At 33.5% G+C, this 25,676-nt stretch overlaps 1 protein-coding gene across 3 annotated transcripts in view; it reads left to right on the top strand.

The window, feature by feature from the left end:
- LOC143232418 (neuroligin-4, X-linked-like) overlaps window positions 1-25,676 on the top strand; it is a 135,413-nt gene that overhangs the window by 91,603 nt on the left and 18,134 nt on the right. For all 3 annotated transcript variants that reach the window (XM_076467864.1, XM_076467865.1, XM_076467866.1), the window contains exon 4: window positions 24,216-25,005. In XM_076467864.1, coding sequence (XP_076323979.1) covers window positions 24,216-25,005 — 790 coding nt within the window. The remainder of the gene's footprint in view (window positions 1-24,215; window positions 25,006-25,676) is intronic.

Below are 25,676 nucleotides of genomic sequence, written 5' to 3'. Positions count from 1 at the left end.
ACACATTGTAAGGTTTGTATTTCACTAAATGATGCTACACTAGAAATTTCGGAGTAGTATATCTCTCTTTTTTCTATTCTCTTTCCATTTTCAGTACCTATATAAAATAAACATTTCGTAGTGTAAATAAGTTCAGTTAAAGAGATTGCAAAATACATATAACAAAAGATTGTCTACAGTAAACCTATTGCAATAGTGTATGCTTTGTGTTTCTGTCCTAACATCTTCGTATGTTTTATATATAAATTAGATTTAACTAACACTTATAAAATAATATGCGAATTTATTCAAATACTTCGACAATTGCCGTTTTATGAGATTTTATACAAATCACTAGTCATGTATTTACTATGGAAATTAACTTACATAATAATTGCAAATTAATTTTACAGGAAACTATTATAATTTCAGTACACAATGTCTTTAAGTTCATTTAATGATAATATTTGTTCTGGAATTTTCGATTCAAAACAACCTGCTGTCTTTGTTACATTGTATCTGTGTATTTTCTCAATTTGTTGAAGATGTGGAGACTTTCTTTAGTGTGTTTGTTTGTTTCTGAATTTCGCGCGAGCTACACGAGAGCTATCTACGCTAGCCATCCTTAATTTAGCAGTGTAAGACAAGAGGGAAGGCAACTGTTCATCACCACCCAACGCCAACTCTTGGGCTACTCTTTTACCAACGAATAGTGGGATTGATCGGTACATTATAACGCCCCTACGGCTGAAAGAGCGAGCATGTTTGTTGTAACGGGGATTCGAACCCGCAACTCTTGGATTACGAGTCGAGTACTTTTACCACCTGGCCATGCCGGATCACTTCCTTTAGTATAATTGGTACTTGTGTCAAGTATGTAGTTCACTAAATCCCAAATTTGCTCTAGCTGGTTAAGATCTGGAGTTTGTGACAGTCATTTGATTAATTGAATAACTTTGAGCTTTATTTATCTTTCGAATAGGCTCTGCATTTGTTAGAAATGTAGTTGAGGTCACTGTCATTTTAAAACATCGAATTGTGTTCAATCATTTTCCTTCTATAGGGTAAAATATGATGAACTATTATTCTTTGGTATGATTCATAATCCTATCATTTTGTGAATATGACCAATACTGTTCTCGAATATTACGCCCCAAACCACCACAGAACATCCTTTATGCTTTAAGCTTAGCATATGTAGCCTCTCGTGAACTCTTCGGCGATTGTATACACTTTGGCTAGAGACATTAATTTTAAATTAAAATTGTTTCCTCGTCATAACACTTTGTAACAATGTCCCAAAGATTAGGATACATTTTCTATCACAAAAGTTGATCTCTTTGTTGTATTATATTAGCGCAATAAAACCCTTCTTTTTTTTTCTTTCTTCCTCCAAAGACCACATTTCTACAGAATACTTGATTCTCTAAGCCTTGATAGTTTATCTTTACAGGACTTGTAAGGTTGTCAGCAAGGATTTTTTACTCAACTTTCGTTTGGGTTTACAGAGAATCAATTATTAGAAATCTAATATATATTTCAGTAGGATTTATATCGTCATCTCTACCTTGTCTGGTATTATATAACTGAGTTTCTTTGTCTCTAAAGTGTCCTTAACAATACTTGATAAACACCCAAGGTCTTTTGCAATATTTTTCACCCCTCAAACAGCATCATATAAATACTATAATTCTCCATATTCTACTGTTTTACTGACAATATCACTGTTTTAGAAACAAAAAAAAAACGTGAAAATCTCAAGTTTTTATTAATTTTGACTGATTGTTGGTTTGTTTGTTGGAACTAAACACGAAGCTACGCAATTGGCTAAGTGTGCTCTGCCCACCACGGGTATCGAAACGCTTTTCCCACAAATTTCCAACTTAATTAAAAGTGTGTTATATTAAAGTGATGAATAGAGTCAAAACATTTAAACTTTGTATTTTAATGCCTTTTAAGTATTTTAATCTACGTAAAACAATAAAAAATAAGTCGAGATTTGGGCTAATAAAGAAAGAGAGAATTTACCAGACTTAAAGTATGTGTTTAAAAGTTAGTACAAAACTACACAATGTGCTTTCTATGCTCTGCCCAACAAGGGTATCGAAACCCGGTTTCTAGTAGATTAAATCCACAGACATACCACTATGCTATTTGAGGACCAAAATTAAGGTAAGAACTAATAACTGAGTCGCAAGAGAATGTTATACCCTATCTGAGTTGAGAACTTACTCATAAATAAATGAACTACAGTTTGTGTGTAATATACCATGACTGAAGCAAGAGCTACAAATCAGTAACAGCATAACTAGTGGCATATATATTACATCTTACTTCAGGAGAGAAGAAACCCTTAATAACCGGACCGTTAACAGTATATATTATACCCTACTGACCTTAGAAATTACTGGGTCTGTATGTATTAGTATATCTTAACTGATGACAATTTATTATTATTGTAGGCGGAAACTGTTCCGTCTAAATGAGGTATATAAACTAATATTATTATCTGCTAACTGAAATGAGAATCAATCATCAAGCTCTAGTGTTATATACAGAGTGTTCGGAAAGTCACTGTGCACTTATATATTTATTAACAGACTTGTTTCAATATAGAATACAGGAGGTAAATATGAATGACAATTATAAACAATGTTGAAAGTGACCTCTGTTGGCATCAATACAAGCTTGGATTCTTCTTATTTTGTTTCTAAACACCGCTATCAGTTGCTGGCTTGAAATAGACTGAATGAATGCTGTTATCGCTACTTTAAAAACTGCACAGTGACGTTCCGAACACCCTGTACTTGCTCAGATGATAATTTATCGCTAATAACACGAGCACTAGTTATATGTATCTTTTTTATCTGAGATTACTCGTAAGATATTTCAATGAAGTTCAGTCAATGTAAACCATACTAAATGTATTTTACTGATTTTATTTTGCTTAGTTTGAGCCGTGAAATACGTAGCCTAAGTATTTTCATTTTAAAGTGTAAGTTGAAATAGACCTGTGCTAAGAAAGTCTAAATAGCTGGTATTGACGGTACGGTACTGAATGCTTATATACGCTATTACATACACGTAATTTCACTATAACATTAATTATATCGCTAATCTGCGAAAAAACAATTAATATATATTCACAAGACCTTGTTTGTTTGTTTGTAGCGAAGCACAAAGCAACAAAGTTAGCCAACTGCGCTGTACCCGCCCATTTCAAGATCTCTCTGCTTGCGACATATTTAATGTTTATTTACAAGTAAACTGTAACCGCAAAACACAAATTTTAGAAGTTAAGTTACTGTGGAAATAAAATAAACATGGGCCACAAAAAAACTCTAAAATTCGTGTAAAACAACAGATGAAAAATCTTATTATTTCCTAAGTCGCCCTGCGTGTATTTATCTAAATCACAATTCCACTGTGTTCGAATATCTTCAGTCGTTAACTTCAAAGTACAGTTAATTACTCTCGCTGATGGAAACAAGGAAAACACGTCAGCATAAAGCATTAACAAAAAAATCCGTATCGATATTTCGTTTCAGTAAGGCCATGGTTTTAATAAGGTATCCCTTAATCCTCGATTACCTAACTCAGTGATCATTGTCATTAATCATTCTAGGGGAGATTAACTCCCAACTGATATTAACCTGTGTAAACCTATGCAGCATTCATTCACCTGGCCAAGCAATATAAATCTTTCTTGATTGGCCACTGTATTATGTCATCTTAGCTTTAGGTGATGGTTAAAGCAGGCTCACGCATCACCACCTATATCCTTTTTACAAGGAGAGGAACTAAATGCCGGTTATGTAAATATTATTATTTCTACAAATTATTCCTGCTTCTACGTCAATAAATATATATTTAATCCACTTTTAAGATGCCTTAAAAACTCTAAAACACGACGAAAAGAAATAACACTAAACGAAAACCACATTTGATTTGATTCATGTCTTTACTTTTGAGCAATACGTTTCGCTATTTAAAATACTGTCGTTAAAGAATAGTTATAAAATGTTCTGTCAACCAATAAAGTGGCTTAGAATGACATCACCTTATAATTTTACTTCTTGTCTTTTAGATTTTTATTTAAAAAAAAGATAAAGTTATTAAACATAACCGTATCTGCTAGCAGAATATATATTTTAACCATATAAAAAACATAAGCGGTAATCTACCTCGAACATTAAAGTTCGTTCTTACGCGTTTATTTCATATGTCTCACAAGCGTTAATGACTTTTGTTTTTAACTAACTACCTTCTCCCCAGTCTGTCGCTTTAAAATTAGGAATGACTCTGCAAGTTAGTTCTTGTTTAACTTTGTTTGTTTTGAATTTCGCCCAAAGCTACACGAGGACTTTCTGCGCTAGCCGTCCTTTATTTAGTAGTGTAAGGGTAGAGGGAAGGCAGTTAGTCATTACCACTCACCGCCAACTTAAGCCGCTGTCCACAATGCGCGTATTGTACAGAATTATCTGGAACAGGAAAACGTAAAAAGATTGTCATGGCCAGTGAAGTCTCCAGATTGTATCCCATTGAGAACTGTTGAGCAGAGCTTAGCCGGAAAACTGCTAATCCCAAACCAACTGTGGTTGGATTACAGCGCCTTCTGGTGACAAGTTGGGAAAAAATAAAATACATCAACAACCTCATGGCTTGCGGAGGTTATTAAAGTATGAAGAAGACCAACCAGGCACTAAATACTTAATGTGAACTGACGTAAGGTTACATGCGCTATTTATAATAATCTCATGTTACATTTAGTCAATATATATGTTTTCATTATGTTTTGTTGCGGTTGGTAAAATGCTGAATTACATATCTTTCTATAGGCATCTGATAAAACTGTTTGCAGTTCCAACAAAGCGTTCTTGATTACCATAGAATCTATTTCACTACACAAATTACATATGTAGATGTTTAACTGAGTTTCTTAATTTGACAGTGTTAAGTCCATTTGTATCCAATCTTGATAATAATAACTTCATTTGTTATAAAATATGCAAACAATTTAGCCACTGCCTTGTGTTTCTCGACGGGAGCAGGTTGCCCCTTTGATAGAAGAGCTCCGGGTTTCGGAGCTGATAAAAAGGGTTCGATTTCCTGCACTTTTAGCTGCAAGTGCGTTATAAGAGTGGAAAGCAGCCATACAATAATACCCTACCATTCGTCGTTAGTGCTAAAGGGATAACATTAGTGACCCTGGCCACCAGTTCAACATTAAGACGGCAAATAGGCTTAGTAGCTTAGACATACATATAAACTAGGAATTATACAGTTTTTCCGCCTGGTAACAACAAAAGGATTGGCACGTGATTAGGACACTAAAGCAGAAGTAATCTGTTCACCATTAAATTAACAAATTTAGAACATGTTTCTCATTTATTATAACATGCTATTTACAAGGACACTTGTGGTTATTTTCTCATTAATAATATCCTGTAGTTATCACAATTAAATCCAAGCGGAAAACGGAAAATTTAGAAATATTTTACCCGGGGTGTTGATTTATAATAGTCATCTTTACCTCAACAGGCAGTCTGTCGTTCTGACAAGTCGTCCTTATCTAAAACGGCCTCCGGATAACACGTGACTAAGCAATTCCTACACTGTAGCACATTTTATCAAACCTACACCGATAATCAATATACACCCCATGTTAATTGCTGTGGTATCTATAGCTGTTACTAATCTACCGAAAGTCCGTGTGTTTTTTAGTACTAATATGTAAGACAGCTCAAACAGAAAATGAGACAAATGCTGACTTATATCATATATATATATATATATATACTCTCCAATAATATTATTCTGAAGTAAAAACCAAAGAATGAATAAAACGAATTTGTTCGAAGCTATTTAAGAAAGTTTTATATGAAATATAGGAGTCAACTTGCATAACTAGCTGCAATGTAAGAACAAATTAATTTGTTTGTTTGTTTTTGAATTTCGCACAAAGCTACTCGAGGGTTATCTGCACTAGCCGTCCCTAATTTAGCAATGTAAGATTAGAGGGAAGGCAGCTAGTCATCACCACCCACCGCCAACTCTTAGGCTACTCTTTTACCAACGAATAGTGGGATTGACCGTAACATTATAACGCCCCCATAGTTGAAAGGGCGAGCATGTTTTGGCGCTACGGGGATACGAACCCGCTACCCTCAGATTAGGAGTCGCACGCCTTAACACGCTTGACCATGCCGGGCCAACAAATTAATAAGTATGTTGTACTGCACTAACCCTTACTGCTTTATTGTCGTCAGTCGGTATTTCGAATAGGAAAAACGTATTCAAGATATTTTCTTTTTACCTTTGTTATAAATTATAATTTATGTTAACATAAAACTGGTACATATTTCCTTTCATCTTTCCACATACAACTGTAGCTTTAACGATGTCACCATCATGTTTACAATGTTTGTGGTTGAGTGACTAGGAAACAAAAACAAAAATCCAACTTATCATTGTCCATAGGATTCAGTGTAAGGAGGGATTTTTTTTGTAATTCTTGTTCTAGTGAAAAGGGATTCGTTGTGCAATAGATAGCTTGGCACCGTTTATTTTTCTTTAGCACAACTTGTCTACACAGTATCGTCGATGTATTTTTCCAGAAGTTTCCAGTCTTAAAGGGCTGCCTCTTTGTGACCAATAGGTAAGCTCATTAAAACCTGGTTTCGTTTCTATGGGAACAAGAAGACGAAAGAAGGAATTCTCGCGTAACCTAGGTAGCAGCATAGAATATTACAGGATTTATATCGATAAGAAAACACAAAACCCTGAATCATTTCACGCATGAACGATATTTTAATATATTAACTATAGAATAAAACATTGTACGTTTGTATTGTTATTCAAATTAAACACTTCGATTTCTCAAAGCTATGAATTTGTCTATATTTAAAGCACCTTATTTGCCTAAAGTTATTAAATTATCGTGTGAAAGTAGAAATTTTTGTTTACAATGCTATGTTTTACTAAAATTAGGTTTCCTTTGGTAAGATCGTTACTGTTACGCAAAAATCTGTTATTTAATACCTTTATTGAGAAGTAAAGTGCAATTTTGAGACAAACCAATATTAAACACTATCGTGACAGAAGGTTTTCAAAGCTCCTAGTATAACAAGTATGAAACACGAGAAAATCGACATGATGTAACAGCGAAATCTTTCATTAGATTCACTGATGCTTTTTACTGATTTATACCATACAACTAACTATCTTGCTGAATCAACAGATATTTAACTTTTAAAAACTATTCTATTGTTAATTATAAAATTCGTGTCACGTATATAGTAATAATGTCTTGGGTTAGATATAATGTACTTGACTTTGGTATCACATTTCTGTAACTCTCTGCACATTTTAAAACGAGGGTTAGTATAATTTCCTATTCACAAACAGAAATAAAAATTCTACAGTATGAGTCACGCGCAGTATCCAGAAGTAATCACTGAGTTAACGAGACATAATTTTTAGTTCATAACAAGGTTACATTTCAAATGGTGTAGATCGAGTTAGCGTGATGTAAGTTATTGGTTTCAGCAGATTTCTAATGCAATTTACAGTTTTAGATTAAAACTTGTGTTAACAGACTACAACTATCGAACAAAAATAGATAACTTTAAAGAGGTTTTAAAGTCTTAAAGGCTTGTAGGTGAAATATATGTTCTGTAGTACATTAACGAATTTCATCTGCTTCACTTGCATCGTATGAGGATGAGTGATGAATTTAAGGTTTTCATCTATGCTATAACTCAGGGGTTTTATCTTTACTATCTATTTCTTGCTGTTTTGTTTTCCTCAGCACGAAATTGTTATGCTTTGTCTTACAAATATAGGACACAAGTAATTCTAAAGCAAAAGATCGTTTACAATAGAAAACTTTTAATCTGAAGCTCTTTTGTTCGACTGAAATTCAAAACTGTGCTTTAAATCTAGGTATAACTAAAGGGAAACACGACTGTAAGTGTTCTGTCACAATAAATATATCGTGATTGGTTCATTACAATTCAGTTTACGGTTTCACGTGAATTATCAAAGACTTGCTCAGATTGAAAACTTAATAAATGATGTATAGTAGGACTATGTAATTCTTCAGATAAATACCCATGATGATTACAGTGCATTGAATTATACATTAAGTACTCTCACTGATACCTGTAACAAACCCTTTCTTAGATTAAACTGATGCATAGATAACACGTCTGTTACACATAATATTTGCTTAAAAAGTGCAGTCATTACTTTTTACAACTCGAGAAAAGTTAAATAAGAATAAGAGACACTGGCAAAATTCACAAAACAAAACATATATTTTAGTTACTTGCCCAGATGTTAATTATTATTTAGCTTTTCTAAAAGACAGGAAATAGTAAATACTACTACTGCATAGGTTTTAAGGAAGTATGAAAAGTTAAAATAGTGAGTTTGAAATTACTACTTATTACTACTTAGGAGAATTCTCTCTCATATTACTCTCATTACACTACGCCGATTATCCAAAACGTGTGCTGTTACCTCAGATTACATTCTAAACTTTATGTCTTATACAGCACACAGAGCAGGGAATTTACTGACTCAAACTAACTTCATAATATGTATGCTAACCACTCATGCAGATTACGTATTCTAATCAACCTCTTAGTTTAGTAATAGCTTGGATATTCGATTTTTATGCTTAAATTATTACTGGTTATTAAAAGTTTTAGTTTTACTAACCTGGTGCTTTCTAGTGCTAGTGCTAGTAAGTTAGTTTGGAAACTTTAATTGACAGTAAATTCATGTTGAAATAAAAACTGACGTTTTGGCTTCTCTACTGTGGCTGTCTTCAGCTCATTAAAGTGCTATAATATTCAGATTATGATACCATCTATAATATCCAATATTTCTTTGTTGATATAAAAGTAATTCACCATATGTAACTGACAAAACTTTTTATCAAATTGTCATTTTATGTAATAATAACCAGACGTGCTACATCTAACCAAACTATTGACTATGAAAATGTTTTTTTTTTTCATTTTGCTAATCTCTGTTTCTCGACTGTGTTTTTCTATTGCATGCTATAAGTATACATTTAAAGTGAAAATGTTTTATATCATAAAATTTGGTGACTTTGGCCATTAATGATAACTCTGGTCAAACAGAAAGCTAAAATATAATATCTTACATCAAACCTGAAAATTAATATTTCAGTACATTTTTATACATAGTGAAAGAAATTTATTCCTCAAACACAAAAATATTAAATTATTTTTATTCACTGTGATGCTATTGGCGGCCATATTGGATCATATGTTTGAGTGTAAAAAGTTCTTGTCAAATTTTTGGGTATTTATTTGCAAACAAGTAATATTACCATGACTAGCATGGTTTGCAAGTATATTATAGCGGGCACCTAACTGCATTTTTAGTATTAATAAAGTACTTTTCTTTAACCTATTTTCGGGTAACGACCAAAGCTACTAACTAATGTAGGAGTCATGATCCTGGTATCATTGTTCATAGAAAGAAATCCTCAGTAGTCTGCGATCAGTAGGCTCGCAACAGGAGTAGAAGAAACAGCAGTATCATCCGTTGTTTCAGATATGTTTGCTCAAAATTTTGACAACGCATCACAAGAAACAAAAAGAATCTTACACCTCTAAACCTCAAATAATAATTTCAGTGGAACCAGGGAAAAGTGTCTCAGTTGATCAAATTGGATAAAACTCAAATTCACAGAATGAATCAGACGATTCTGACTCGGAAAATTTCAGGTTTGATGATAGCAGCAACAATATGAGTTCTAACCTCAACTTTGATTCCGACTTAGTACATTCCACCACAGAAACTCCTGATCCATTAGCAGAAACAAGTGTTGAAAAAGATGATTATCTTCTGGTAAGGTAAAAAATGCATAAAAGCAAGAAATACGATGTTTGGAAAGTAGATGGGGATTAATATAGAATAATGTTCACGTGAAAGCAACGAGGCTCCAACAAAATATTTGTGCACCCTTTAGTTACAAACACAGTAAATAAAGATCTAATAGTGCACAAGCCCCCTACACCCGTTATAAGAATAGTTTCTTTGTTTTAGAATTAAGCACAAAGCTACACAATGGGCTATTTGTGCACTACCCCCAACAGGTACCGAGATTCGGATTCCTGCAGTGTGAATCCGCAGATATACCGCTGTGCCACTAGGGGGCCAGAAGGGGAATACAAAACTTCATATTCTCTTTTGGCAGACTGAATCCAGTTTGCTTACATTGTATCAATACTGATGCAGAGACGTTAGGAATATTTGAATTGTATAAACAACGTTGTTAGCAGAGTTAGGATTTAATAATTATTTTGTTGCATTTTAATGCTGTTTCACATGTATGTATATGTGTGTGTGTGTGTGTACTTGTGTATTATTTTTTTATATTCATGCAGAAGTTATTCATATTCTAATCAAAATAGTTCATGTTTATTGGTTATTACACATGACGTGTCTCAAATGGCGTGCATTCATTATAAAACCTTATCACACTACCATTCTTATTGATACGTACACGTTTTATGTTTTTTGCAACAACGGGACGCGAATCAGGAACGTTAGAGTTCAAAGCATGGCACACAAAAATCTGGGTCACGCCCAGTCCCAGCTAAATGTAAGGTCAGTGAAGATGTTGGAGATTAAAAACTGTGTTAGTTACTTACATGAGAGTAAGTGATGAGTTCCAGATTACGAGTGTAGAGTTTGTTCTCCAGAGACGAAGTTCAGAAGCCGAACAGAATTTACATTAGCAGTAAAAAAAAAAAAAATTTATTAATAGTAACCTTATAACCTACGGTGAATTTTTAATCATTGCATAAATTATAACAAACTTGATAACCTTCGTCATGATCTTTAATGTAAAAGTAAAATTGATAATTTAGGTGTCAACCACAATTGGAACGTCCATTGTTATCTAAGGTGTCAAACAGTTTATTGTTTTGCTTTTCAATTATATAAAACATCGCGTCTGTTTCTAAAGTTTTCATTATTCTAAAGACCGTAACTCAGTTATCTTGATGATTTATTGTCGCAATTAAAATCACATAACAATATGCAAGCATTGATAAAGACCCAAGTGAATACACCATATTATCTGTTTGCTAACACGTGATTCAAAAATGCTATTCCTTTAATTTTTCTAGGTCTCTAGGGAAGAAAAATGTTCTTTGTCAGACTGTCTTTTTTGTACAACAATAAACACACGTCATAAAACAATAAGCTTGAAACGAATTTAGATACTGCTTCAAAGAAAAAAAACCGTTCAAAGACAATAAACTAACATTAGCGAACGTCAATAAGCCAATCTCATTCTCATGTGTCTACTGTCAATGTCAAATAATACTATTGTGAATATACATATCAATCACTTCTTTATCTCATTTGAGGATTCTTTACATGTTATTGGCATTTGTTCCATCTCAAAATTCTTTTTAATTAATAGTTTATCCACTATGGGATTATCAACCAGACGTAGTTTATAGGAATTTCTGTCTGTATTTTCAAACAAACAAACCCTTAATTTTAGTTCCCATGTCAGAATCCAACCGGTGAAATCAATGGAATACAAAAACTTGCTTTATCTTAAGAAAAGGTTTTGAGTACGAGAAACAACAGGCTTTAACTTATGGGAGTTAGCATCATTAAGTTACAACCAAATGAGTAATTAAAATATTTTAAACTTTACCCATATAGTCAGAGATGTTAATATTAATTAGCAAATGAACTAATAAATAAGAGTTAGTTATGTATATTCAAAAAGAAAAGTTAATAAAGATAAAGAGAACTCCCTGGATGTTCGTAAATTGTTCATTAGATTAAGTTGTTCGTGTTAGATTTTCACTTCATAATTCTAATATTCTTCCAACTTTCATGAGACATTCAAGACCTGTGTTATAAAAGAAGAGAAGACAGTTCATAAACTTATTTACAAAATTAAGTGCAGTTTGTTCAGACTAAAGCAGGACTTTATAAGATCTTTACTTGTGTGAAGGAAACCGAACATGTTGTGTCTTAAAACAGCATTAGAATTATATGAAAATAATGTGATCTGAATAGCTGGAAAAAAAAAAAAGCTGAACCCTTACTGATCATAAGTATGAACCCAGCTCTTGATAAACCAGTCATATTCATTTTATATTACATAACAGATTATAACATACCTGATTTACACGAACATAAAGTTAGAGAAATGATTGGCATAGATTTGTAACAGAGATCAAGTCTACAATGTTAAAAACTGTAATTGTTTCATATCTATAGATAGGTAGATAGATTTTGTTAACTGAAATAGAACAATTACTAATTTATGCTAAGAAGTAGATAACTATTTTTTAGGGCAGATTTTCAAATCGGTTATTTTTTGTCTAATTACAATAACTATGTAGTTGGGATATTATTATCAACCTCAGGTCAGAGCAAGCTACCTACTTACATCAAGACTAAAAATCAAACCGATAGTGGGTATAGCCAATTAGTTAAGACGTTTAAGTTCTTACTTATAAATATCGTAATACATTATTTCCTCACTTGGGTATTTGCGGTATTTTCGGCCGTAAATCCAATAATATATAATAGATTAGAAAATTTAAATTAGCCCTAAATCCATATAATAATTATAAAATAATGAAAGTAATATACTAAATATCCTAAAAGTAGTGTTAGTTAAATTAAAATCAAAGAAAGAATAGAGTATACATTTATTACGGAATATATAAGCACTAATTACACTGGGGAACACTCATTTATTTGCATTTAAAAAAAGACCTTTCTATAGTCAATTTGAGTGTGTTGATTTCAAATCTGAAGTCGGTTTTTGTCTGCAAGCTACAGATTTTATGCAATTTGACATTTTTATTTGAAAGACCTAAATCCCGCACTAAATCATTCAGTTCAGCCTGGGGAAGAGACTTGGGGACGGGGAAAGGTTCAGTGTCTGAAGAACAGTTCTCCGATTGTGTACACTTTTCTGACAATTCACTGTCACAACTGTCTTGTTCGCTTGTATCATGTCCAATGTCTTTATCGTCCAATGAAGGCAAGCCTTTGAAAACTGGAACAGGAACTTCTTCAGAGTGCGGAGCAGGCCGAATAGCTGAGGAAATGTTCGGATACGTAATCTTATGTCGGTTTTTCTTCCCAACACCCGTTGTGCTTACCATGCAGAAATAACTGTCAGTTACATGGTTGGTGGGTTCGCGCCAAATCATTGGAACACCAAAAGGCAGACCATTGCGTTTTCCTTTGGTCCAGTCTCGAAGCATTTCCTCACAATTGTGGCACACAACATGAGGAGCCCATTGCTTGTCTTGATCACCAAGATGAACTTCAAAATATGCCTTATAGGCACGCTTGACGAACGAGGATATGTTACGTCTCTGACGATTGAGTGTGTATCATCCACATATGTAGCAGAAGGCATCAGGCTTGTTTCTGCAATGATATATATTTTTGGAAGCCATGTTTGATGTGAAACAAAAGAAGAATGATCAAAATATTAGAAGCTATCTATATATATGGACGTGAAAATGCTTATACATGGTTTACGCAAGTTCACATTTGTACAATTTCATTAACCTCAAATTGCATACAAACTAGAGCTTGTAGAGAAAAACTAATTTCAGATTTGAAATCAGCGCCTAAAACTCCTTCAGAATCAGTTAAAATATCCAATGCAACTCAAAGTTACTGAAAAAGTGTTCCCCAGTGTTATTTGAGACACTAGTCACTTGGCCACTCCTGGTCCATTGTTATGTTTTCCTTAATAGTTGTTGAGACTGAAAAGAAAGAAGCAATAGTATATAAATATGAACATTGTTTAATAAAACATAAAGACTTGAATTCTTTAGAAATCTAGTAGGTAACACTGACAGGTTCACGTTACCAATTACTCAGAACAGAAAGTAGTAAAATAAAGCCTTCAATATGTAGAATGTCATCAAAATAAAACTCGAAATATACTTGCATGAGATCCTTAGAAGTTCCTGTTACTGTACGCTTCGTCTACTTCATTAAAATACTTATAAGGATAAACTAAGGTAATTTCGGCTTTACGTGATATTCCTTGTTTAAGTAATAATTATTTCATATGTGAGCTGACCTACTAATAAAGAAATTCAAATGTTTTTATATCTGAAAATTCTCGCACTGACTTACATTAAAAGAGAAATATGCAAGACTTTATCTGTTTTATAAGAAAAAAACATGAAATACAGGTAAGTAACATGATATCACAAGGTTTTTAAAACTAATATAGAAATACAGTGCTGCAACAATAAATCGTTCAGATAAACTGAGCTTAGGAGTTTCGGAATATTTGCACACAGTTATATAAAGAAGATTTTCCTGGGATACTTCCCAAAATGGTTGAACAGAGTCACGAGAAAAAAAACTTTCTTGGGATATTTCCACGGCTTTCTGAATATTTGGAAGTTATAAGAACGACTGACCTTTTAAGCTCTACTACCTCTACCATTTGACGAAATGAATACCGGTAAATCTAGTTTGCGACTCCATTATTTTCTCATACAACTATCAAACCAGTATTAATCGTTATAAACATCGACATACTACTAAGACTACAAATGTAGTCTCTAATCACAACAAATTGGCCCAACATGGCAAGGTGGTTAAGGCACTCGACTCGTAATCCGAGAGTCGCAGGCTCGAATCCCCGTCATACCAAACATATTCGCCCTATCAGCCGTGGGTGCGTTATAATGTGACGATCAATCCCACTAGTCTTTGGTAAAATAATAGCCCAAGAGTTGGCGGTGGATTGTGATGCCTTCTTTCTAGTCTTACACTGCTAAATTAGGGACAGCTAGCGCAGATAGCCCTCGTGTAGCTTCGTGTGAAATTCTAAACAAACCAAACTAAACAGAGCAACTTCAGAGGCGACAAAGCCATGATTGCAATGGTTCAGTAGTAAGCTTAACGATCCTGAATGAAACAGTGGGAAAACTACTGAAATTTGAATAAAATAATTCGAATCTAAACAGTAAAAGATATAATCCTAATATAATGACACATTATTTGGTATAAAAGCAGAACACTTCAAACAAATATTTTTACTCAAATATTAGAATGTAATATTTATACTAAAACTACACAATCTATTTCTCAAATAACGTTCAGTTTTATTTCAGTGTTAAAATCGGTCCATGATATCTCGTTTGTTTGCCTATGGTGGATTATTTTAGGACAAATCTGAATAAGTGTCAGAACTGAAGGTTATATTTATATTGTATTTATGTATTATCTCGCCTAAAATCTTAGATACAGTTCGTTTGTTTGTTTTTGAATTTCGCACGGATGACCTGCGCTAGCGGTCCCTAATTTAGCTGTCTAAAACTAGAAGGAAGGCAGCTAGTCATCTCCACCCACCGACAACTCTTGGGTTACTCTTTTATCCACAAATAGTGGGATTAACCGACACATTATAAAGCCCCCACGGCTGAAAGGGCAAGCATATGTAGTGCGACGGGGATTCGAACCCGCGACCGTCAGATTACGAGTCGAACGCCTTAACCCACCTGGCTCTGCCGGACCCCGTACGTACAGTACACGTATAAGTTAAATCAAGCTTGTATCTACTATAGTGAATTTCTGTTAAACTTATCAGAAAAGCATACATTTAATGAAAAACAAGAACAAGGACGTTATTTTCGTATGATCGGAACCACAATAATCCTTAAAGCTCTCTTATGTAATATAATTTGTGTATATGAAATAGACCAAAGATTTGTTACGTAGAATACAAAAGCACCATTAAGGTTAGTGGAAGACAACCATCGTATTTCATTTACACAAATCTCGATTTATATACACAAAGAACGATGTTGAGGAAAACACATTATAATTCATAAAACGTAATATCAATACAGTTACGGCATATGGGTTAAAGAAGAAAATAGTCATATTTTTGAGTCCTCTGTATTAAAATTATCTAGTTATCCATTATTGCAACAATACTAAAGTAAAACTCATATTGTTAGTTGAAACCAAATTTCGGATTTGATTATTATTTTATCAAATTTTTAATAAAGTATCTGAAAACCATAAAGACACTGCTAATTTATTGTTATTGTGAAGAAAATTATTTCTACCAAAAACCTATTTTTATGTAGAATGCTTTATTAATACCATTTCTCCATTCCAGGTGTAAATCGATTGTTCGTCTGTTTGCAATTAAGCACAAAGCTACACAATGGGCCATCTGTGCTATGCCAACTAAGGATATTGAAACCCTGTTTCTAGCGTTGTAAATTCGCAGAAATTCCGCTGTGCCACTGGGGAAGGGGTCGTGTAAGTCGACCAGTATAAGTCTGTTTGTTTTGTTTGTTTTGAAATTTCGCACAAAGCTACTCGAGGGCTATCTGTGCTAGCCGTCCCTAATTTAGCAGTGTAAGACTAGAGGGAAGGCAGCTAGTCATCACCCCCCACCGCCAACGTTTGGGCTATTCTCTTATTAACAAATGGGGAGATTGTTCGTCACAATATAACGCTCCCACGGTTGAGAGGGCGAGCATGTTTGGTGTGACGGGAATTCGAACCCGCGACCCTCAGATTACGAGTCAAATGCCTTAACCATCTGACCATGCAGGGCCGTGTCATAATGTCAATTTAAAGAGTAGAAAAAATGGGTAAAATTGTTCACTTTATCTATATAATATTTATTTTATTATAATCTCTATAGTTTACAAACAGGTTCGATATCATTTATATATTTTATATGTGATCTACTTTGGTGGCTCGAACTGTCGCTAATTATTTTTTTTAATAATTAACCCTGTAACTAATGATTACTTAAGTGACACATAAACTAATAGAGTTTTCATTAGAAGTTCAAAAATATTATAGTCTCCTCTCTACAGCTTTTCTCATGTGTTATCAAAGGCAAGAGTAAAACAAATAATAGACTAATATGTAACTAACAACTTGACCAAACTTTGAGGATAATATTTGTGTTTGAACACAAGATAAAAGGAAACAAGTTGATTGCGCCTTTTGGAGCAATCGTCCTTTATCAGGTTGCTGCACTGTTCCAAAAGAATGACACCAGGGATCATTTACGGATAGCCTTACTATTGATCATGTCATTCTTAAAGCCATGAACAGCGTCGGATGACCCGCCAGCGAAGCATAAATTGAAATGCAAGCGTAACACGACTAAACTAGGCACAACAGTGAAGGACAGCTTGCTTTGAAATGAGTTTCTTATTTTAGAAAATGTCAAAATAAAAGCTCAAAAACTCAAATCCATTGCACTTAAAAGAAAAAACTCAAAAGTATTTCCTATAAGATAGCAGTTTAACCTCAATTCAAGAGATTCATCATTGCCAAACTATAGTCTTTTAATGTCTTCAATGTCTCACCTGACTACTATTTAATTGTAGGGTATTTCTAGCAACACTTTTTACACTAATAAAGGTGAAGTAAATATATATATCTAATAAATATGATTAAAAATATCAAATTGTTAAAAATAGCCATGTGTTTCAAATATTAGAAGTTTTGACAATGAACAGAGACATATGTTTATTTTTGTCCGACACCCTTCTACTGTCACAAAAAGTGAAACATTTTCCTGGGTCATCAAGTTGTTGTTTATTACTTCAAGTAAATAAGAAAAGTACTTAGCTATTCCATCATCAGTATCCTAGACTAGAAAATGTTAAAGATCTTCAAAGCTTAGTGGCTGTTAATAACTGTACAGTAATGTATAGTCGCTAAATCTTTAACAATAAGATCTCTCACTTTCTAAACATTTAACTTCAGTGTTTTCACACTGGACATCAATATTTTTACGAAAATATTAAATAACTTAAGCGGTAAAAATAAGCTGGTAAACGGCGTGAGATTAGACAAGAATATAGACCAGCTGTACTGATCTCATCTTGAAATTCATTAGCTCATCGTGAACCGTGGATAAAATATTCACTTCCATACCAGATTGAAGAATCAATATTGTTTATAAAACTTTTGTATATAAATCATTATTTGTAATAAACATTATTATAAAATGTATTGTTGCTTGCATACGGAAATGTATTCGTGTTAAGAAAGAAAATTGTGTGTATCAAATGTATGATGTATAAAACATCATAAACTTGATACATCTCTACATTTTGTTAATTTCTAAATTTAAAATAAATTTAACTCGCTTCCAGGCTATTTGAGATTGTAATACGGAATATAATAAATTGGAGGTATGTCCGAGATAAATTATAATATGTAACAAATAGATGACTTCTATTCAGAGGTTCTCTATTGAGCTCGTATCTGGTGATACTGCTGAGCATTCCATATGCTTTACCTCCTGCTCTTTGAGGAATGTTCAAGTTCAATGTGGCCTGATTGTATCATCTTGTAAAACAAAACTTTCTTGAAACTCTCTTAAGAAAATAGAAGCAAGATTTCCTATAATATGTGACTGCAGTAGTGTTGTTACAGGTTTTCATCAGTAACGCAAAGATCACTCTCACCTCAGACTATGATATTATCACTTTCAGTTTGCACTTTCAGTTAGACGCAATCATTATTGTAAACCTCATGGACTTGTTTTCATACTCTCACATGGTCTTAATGACAAAAAGTTTCACTCATGCCTTCATCATTGAAAACCACATGTTATCAATATCCAGAATGCCATCTTAAATGCCCATTGAAGAGTGCACTGGAAATGACCTCAGGACGTGTAGAATAAATAAATATATTTTTGTGGCAACATTTTGGCATTTTGTTACTTATATTTTAATTACAGTATCAAACAGATAAGCCTAAAACAAATATTCTTGTACTTATTTAAATGTAAAGTAGTCTTTCACCAGACGTTAAAACTAGTTTAACTGCGGATACATCACTATGAACATAAACTTACACACTTTTATTTAAAAATACTTGTAAAACAAAATAGTAATTTCAACCTGACGTCTAATTGCACTGAATTTAATTAAATAACGTGATCTTATGAGATATATTTTATTATAGATGAGTTTACCAACTCAGTTTTCGTAAACTTTCGATAAAGTTTTAACTTTTAGAAAAATGGGATCTTCAGATGTATTGTTCTACTTTCACAATGAGTGTTGTCTGACAAACTAGTAAAGTTTTTAAAAATCTGAAGGTTTGTTCTTATGCTAGATTCTTTACGGAGAAGCCTACTTAACCGTTGACTTATATTTGCTAGCTCATTGAAGCTATTCATCAAAAATTTAGTAATCTTTAAAAATGCATTTTCTCTTGAAGTATTGTAAACTTTATTGGCGTTTTTAGGACATAGTTCAAACAAACGTTTTGTAGAGATAAGTTTTGTGTTAATAAATAAATAATATCGTTTAGAAAGAACGAGTTTATCCTTATTCTTTGTTTGTTTTTGAATTTCGCACAAAGCTACTCGAGGGCTATGTGCTAGCCGTCCCTAATTTAGCAGTGTAAGACTAGAGGGAAGGCAACTAGTTATCACCACCCACCGCCAACTCTTGGGCTACTCTTTTACCAACGAATAGTGGGATTGACCGTCACATTATACACCCCCACGGCTGGGAGGGCGAGTATGTTTTAGCGCGACGCGGGCTCGAACCCGCGGCCCTCGGATCACGAGTCGCACGCTTTACGCACTTAGCCATGCCGGGCCTTATCCTTATTCATTAATTTTGTTTGACAAGAGTAGGCTTTATACGGCTTCAATTCAATATTATTTAGACAAGGAAAAATGTCTTTGTCGGCATGGACTACAAAAACCAAACACCTGGAGAAATGATAAATAAGTTTATTTCTTTATAAATCAAATTCATTTTTTCCTACAAAACATTCTAAATTACTCTACTCAAAATACTCTGATTTTATTATTTTCTAAAAGTTTATCGTTGTTAGAGTTAGAGTATCACAGAGGGCGCTTTAAGCCCTTCTCTGGGACATAATTTAAATCCTAAGTACTGACATTAATGGTGTCTCAGTATTCTACGAAGCGAGACTTCGGCTTATTCTACGAACAAACCGCGCATTGCAAATAATAAATTATCTAGACAACTTCAATAGTTTTCGGTGTAGCGTTAGTATGTATAAGGACGACTCTCAGCAACAACAAAATCAAACTTGTGTTGTTGCCGTTTTAAGCCCTCCGTGTTTTTGTTTCTTTAAACAAGATTGGAATTACACGAAAGCAGTTGGTTACTTATGATGAAAGTAAACTTCTTGATTCGCGCTGGAATGGGAAGTAGCGTGGAATTATGTACAGTGTTAATTAGAATATTTTTTATTATTTTAGTAAAGAATTGTCGTGTTTCCATACGTGTCCATTTCAAAAACTGAAAAGACTAGTTCGAAGAAAACATAATTTCTTCGATAAATTAAGACAAGTTATCTTATTAAACTTTGTATCTAGTGAATGTGCTTGGAATGAAAATAAAGTTTATTTAATATAGTTGTTGATTGGTATAAAGCACAAAACTACACAAAGAACTGTCTGTACTCTGCCCACCACGGGTATCGAAACACAATTTTTTTGCGATAAGAGTCCGGAGACATGCAACTGTGCCACTGGATGTTTAAATATAGTTGAAAACATAATTTTAAACAATACATACATGTATGTGTGTGTGTGTAATTAAAAGACTGCTTAGAAACAGACGTAATGTTAGTGACATATAGATTATTCTGTACGTTCGGTCTTCCATTAACATTTCACATTATGTTTTACAATCGTTCACTAACATGTCACACATTATTTAAAATCAATCTTTATTTTCATAAATAACCTTTACATCATATTCAAAAAATTCAGAAACAAACGAGTTGAAAGAATGAAAAATACCAATGATGAACGCAACTTAGTTAATATGCACTCAAGTTATAAAGATGTGTTCCGACCGATGGGTGACGTAGTGTACAGGGTATGGGTTTGGTGGGTTCAAGTTCATGTATCCTTGCTCTTATGCACCTAAGAGTTCTCTTTTCTCTGTCATAAAACTTGTCACCAACTACGAAAAGACCCACCTGATTTCACGCCTTGTTTATTGCAACTTAATGAAAAAGGCTTTCAGCATTAAAATAAATGAAACACGTGGTTTTGAAAAAAATAATTGTAATAGGCTATTAAGTAGTAATACGTAAAAAATTCACTGTTTAGTTTCAGATCATAAAAGTGTTTATATGACCCACTAAATAAGAATAAAAGGTATCTGTTTGCTGCTTACGGATTTTTACTCAATGTGTACCAAAAGTCCTCATAGCCTTATGTAACATTCCTCCCCACAGAAAAAAGGCTTGACTTATAATGAATGAAAAATGAACACTTTTTTGTAATGAGCCCTTGCCCTTTTAATGTTCTCTACACATCATTGCGATCAAGGATTTAAAATTTCTCTGATGGAGATGTCACTTATTCTTAATGGAATTGAAGAATAAACGTTTTTAGATTGAACTGGAGAACCAAGACCATCCAGAAAAAGAAGAGAAAAAAAACCTGCAACAATTCTAGCCTCAGAAGTGGTAGATAACGCACAGCATCTTGGAATAAGTAAGTAGCAAAACCAGTCCATTTTTTCCAAAGAAAAAGTATTTAACACAATCAAGAACGGTCTTTGTCTGTGAAAATGACATATGTTCCGTATACACGACATGTTAGTTCCATTTTCGCGTACCGTCTGCAGCTGAAAATTGAAATAGCTATTCATGTTATTTCGTATGAAGACATGCTGATTAAATTGCTGTGCGATCGATTTATTGAAACGAACACCGAGAAACTATTGTCCTTGTACACTAGGTGGCTTATAGTAAGAAATCACAAAAGACTGGTGTGTTTTGAACATGACAGTCTTTCAGTGGAACCTTTTGCTACGGAAATTACTTTGAAAAACCATATTCAAGATGTACGGTCGTCAGATAGAGCATGACAGGATGTAGACCATAACCACGTGTTGAGGTCACCCGATCGTTTTAATATAGCATATTCAACTTTTGTATAACATATTAGTGATGATTAATCCAGCATCTCAATGATAAAATATTTCGAAAATCTAACATCAAACCCCAGCAGAGGCTATGCATTACATTCAGTGATTTCATGTTGAACGCCATTAAAAAGACTTGTAAAAGTCAAGCTTAGCCTCATTAAAATTAACCAACAAAAAATTATATCTCTGTCGATCTGAAATAGCTTGTGATATATTTATTCAAAATGCTTGCTTCGATATAATATACCATGCATGTGTTTTAGCTTATGACGAGGAAAAGAGTAATTCTTTTTTTCATCGTATGTATGTATAATCTCCACACAAAAAAAAAGCACTTTTTGATTATTATATAAACCTATATACTTCAATCTAATACATCATTTTGACAACTGTTACTGTCGTTTTTGTCCAACGCACATAACTAAGCATTTTTCTGTTTTTGTAAATGGTATGTAGTTGGAACTGAAAGCGTATTTTATAATCTGTAGAATGTTTGTTACATGTGTGAGTGAGTGTGAGAGAGAGGAAATACATTTCAAATATAAAAGGTTTTGTAAGCTAACATTTGTTATATTCATATTTTTTTCTGAAAATCTAACGTCACAAAATAAGAGATTAAGTAATATTTCATATCAATAAATGTTGTCGTAAAGTAATTTTATTTGCCCTCTATTAACAAACTAAAACCTCGTTATACGTTTTTAAGTCATCTCGTTTCCAAGAAGGTTTCTTTATAAAATAAGAGCACGGTTATGTTTCACGGCATAAAATAAAAAAAAAAAGGAAAGAAACATTGAAATTCGATCCTCATAGGAAACTATAAGCAAGAAATTTCTATAAGCTGGGATTATGTCAAGAAGAGATTAGGAAGTGTTAGGAACTGTATTCACGATTTTAGTGTTCTCCGATATTATGTGCACGTTTCTTTTAATAATACAGATGATTTGAGGAGATTGTTGTTTTTAATTGGAAAAATAACAAAGGCGTTTGCTGGTTTTCGACCGTAGTTGTTCGTATTAGACTGTTAACAATCGATTTCAAGAAAATACTTAGTTCGATCAACAACCCTTTGTATAAGAATAAAAAAAGAAAAGATGTTTTGTTAATTTTATATCATCCTTATCAATACATAACCAGTTCCCGAAGAAAGAATGGGCTTTCAATGGATCGACTAAGTGTAGATCTTGAGAATTACACTAGAGAAATAATGTGAATAAACAGATCTTACAAAAATAAAATTAAACTCTTTTCATAAAAATAACAAAGTAAAAACTGTACTAGAGAAAAATAACAATGCAACTAAAAGTTGTTGATGAATACACTACAATAGACTCTTTATCAAAATAAATTCCCTTATGGTTATAATAAGAGAAAAGACAAAATAAACCCAAGTTTTAAGACTGGCTGAAAAAGCTAAACTGTCTCAAACGTCCGTTGGCTATGAAAGTATATAAAGGTGTCATTATAAACAACACTTGTACCAAGCTGTCTCTCATCCTAAGGACATCTGGTTTGTTTGTTATTAATTTCGCGCAAAGCTTCACGAGGGCTACCTGCACTAGCCGTCCCTAATTTAGCAATGTAAGGATAGAAGGAAGGCAGCTAGTCATTACCATCCACCGCCAACTCTTGGGTCACTCTTTTATCAACAAACAGTAGAATTGACCGTAATATTATAACGCCCCACGACTGAAATAGCGAGAATATTTGGTGTGGGCTGATAAGAGTTGATATAACACAAATACGAAGCTCTCAGCTCGTAATTGCTGTGTGTATTTTTTCATTAGGTATGAACGTACATGTTTCGTACTTCAATCAAACCACGTCTTTCTGTAAGTTTTATTTTCAATAACCCAAAAAAGACTTTCCAAATGAAAACAATGACTTAAAAGTACAAGTGAATTATACAAATTGAATTTCAAATGTTTATTTTTCTTTCAATAATTGTTTAGATATTCATGCCTAAAAACGTTTAACTTTTCTTAACACTGAAAGAAACATTTTCATAACTATAACAGCAATAAAAGCTGAAAACATATGAAAGATAACCCTTTTCTTTCACAAGGAACGCTTTAGAAAAACTTTAAAATATTTTAAAGAAATTGCTATAGTGATAAGCTTTAACACTTGAGAAATATCATCTAGAGTTTGTGATGTCCACGCAACAGTCACAGAGTTGAAAGTAGAGAATAAGCAAAAAATTAATAATAATGAATAATTATATATTTTGATAATTTTGCCCTTTTATAGATCTTTTTCATCGAGTCATCTTACAGAGTGGTTCGGTATTCAGTCCATGGGCTATTGCAAAGGATTCACTATTCTATGCTCGTAAGTTGGCTATAAAATTAAAGTGCCCTACAAATATCGATACCTCGACCATTGAATGTCTTCGTCATCGTCCTCTTCAAAAAATATTAGACGTAAACATAGAAATTCCAGATTACCTAACCACATTCGGACCAACAATAGATGGTATTTTTCTACAATACGATCCGGAGTATCAAATGGAGGAAAACACCAATATAAACCGCCAGTATGACTTACTGTTTGGAGTCACTCGGACCGAATCTTACTTTCAATTTTCAGCAAGAGAAGAAAAAAATGGAATCGACATAAAGCGACGCAACCGAATTTTAAGAACACTAGTCAGAAATCTGTATAATTATCACCAGCAAGAAATTTATCTCACCATTATCAACGAATACACCGACTGGAGTCGCCCTAGTCAACATCCTGTTAACTTATTTGAGGAAACAGTTGATGCTCTTGGAGACGGCCTGATTGTGGCCCCACTTGTAAAACTAGGTACCTTACAGGCTCGTATTCACCCAAACACTTATTTCTACGTTTTTAACCACCAATCAGAAGAGGGGGACTATCTGTCCAAGCTTGGCTGTATACATGGTGAGGATCTTTCTTATATCTTTGGAGCCCCGTTAGTGGATTTTCTTGCACACTTTCAACCTAACTATACACGGTCAGAAGAAATCCTCTCGGAATCTGTAATCACGCATTGGACAAATTTCGCTAGGACTGGGTAACGTATTGTTTAACTATATTCTACTACTAAAATGTACTTTAGGTTATGTTTGTTGTTGTTTTTCTCTGTGAACTGAAATAACAATTCGTGTTTATTCTCTTCCTTGACATTGTTTTATGACAATTTACTCGATAATGCAATAGGGCTAAAATTATTGTTATAATATAGTTATGTAAGTGATAAATACAAAATACTTAAAATATAATACGCAAAGATAAAAGTATGTATGCTATAGTTATACTAATAATAAGATTAGCTTTCGGCCTGGCATGGTCATGTGGTTGGGATGCTTGACTTGCACTCTGTAGCTCGCAGGTTCGTATCCCCCTCACAACAAACATTCCGTGGGAGCGTTATAATGTGACAGTTAATCCTACTATTCTTTGGTAAAAGAATAGTCCAAGAGTTAGCAATGAGTGTAATGACCAGCTGGCTTCGCACTGTCAAATTACGTACTGTAAGAGCAGATAGCCCTCTCGTGGCTTTATGTGAACTTCCAAATGATACATTAGCTTTTAAAGAAATGTAAAACTACGTTTCTTACTTTTTCCCACTTTTGTGAGAATTTGAGGGGCTTTCTCTTTGCTGCGCTTTGTCAAAAAACACCCCTATTTCAACTATGTCATCATCATTATCTCAGTACAATACACTTTAACGAATAATTGTTG

This window comes from Tachypleus tridentatus, chromosome 11, assembly GCF_004210375.1.
Source record: "Tachypleus tridentatus isolate NWPU-2018 chromosome 11, ASM421037v1, whole genome shotgun sequence".
Taxonomy (NCBI): Eukaryota; Metazoa; Arthropoda; class Merostomata; order Xiphosura; family Limulidae; genus Tachypleus; species Tachypleus tridentatus.
The sequence above is the reverse complement of the archived record's forward strand: the minus strand, read 5'-3'. Positions and strand labels throughout refer to the sequence as shown.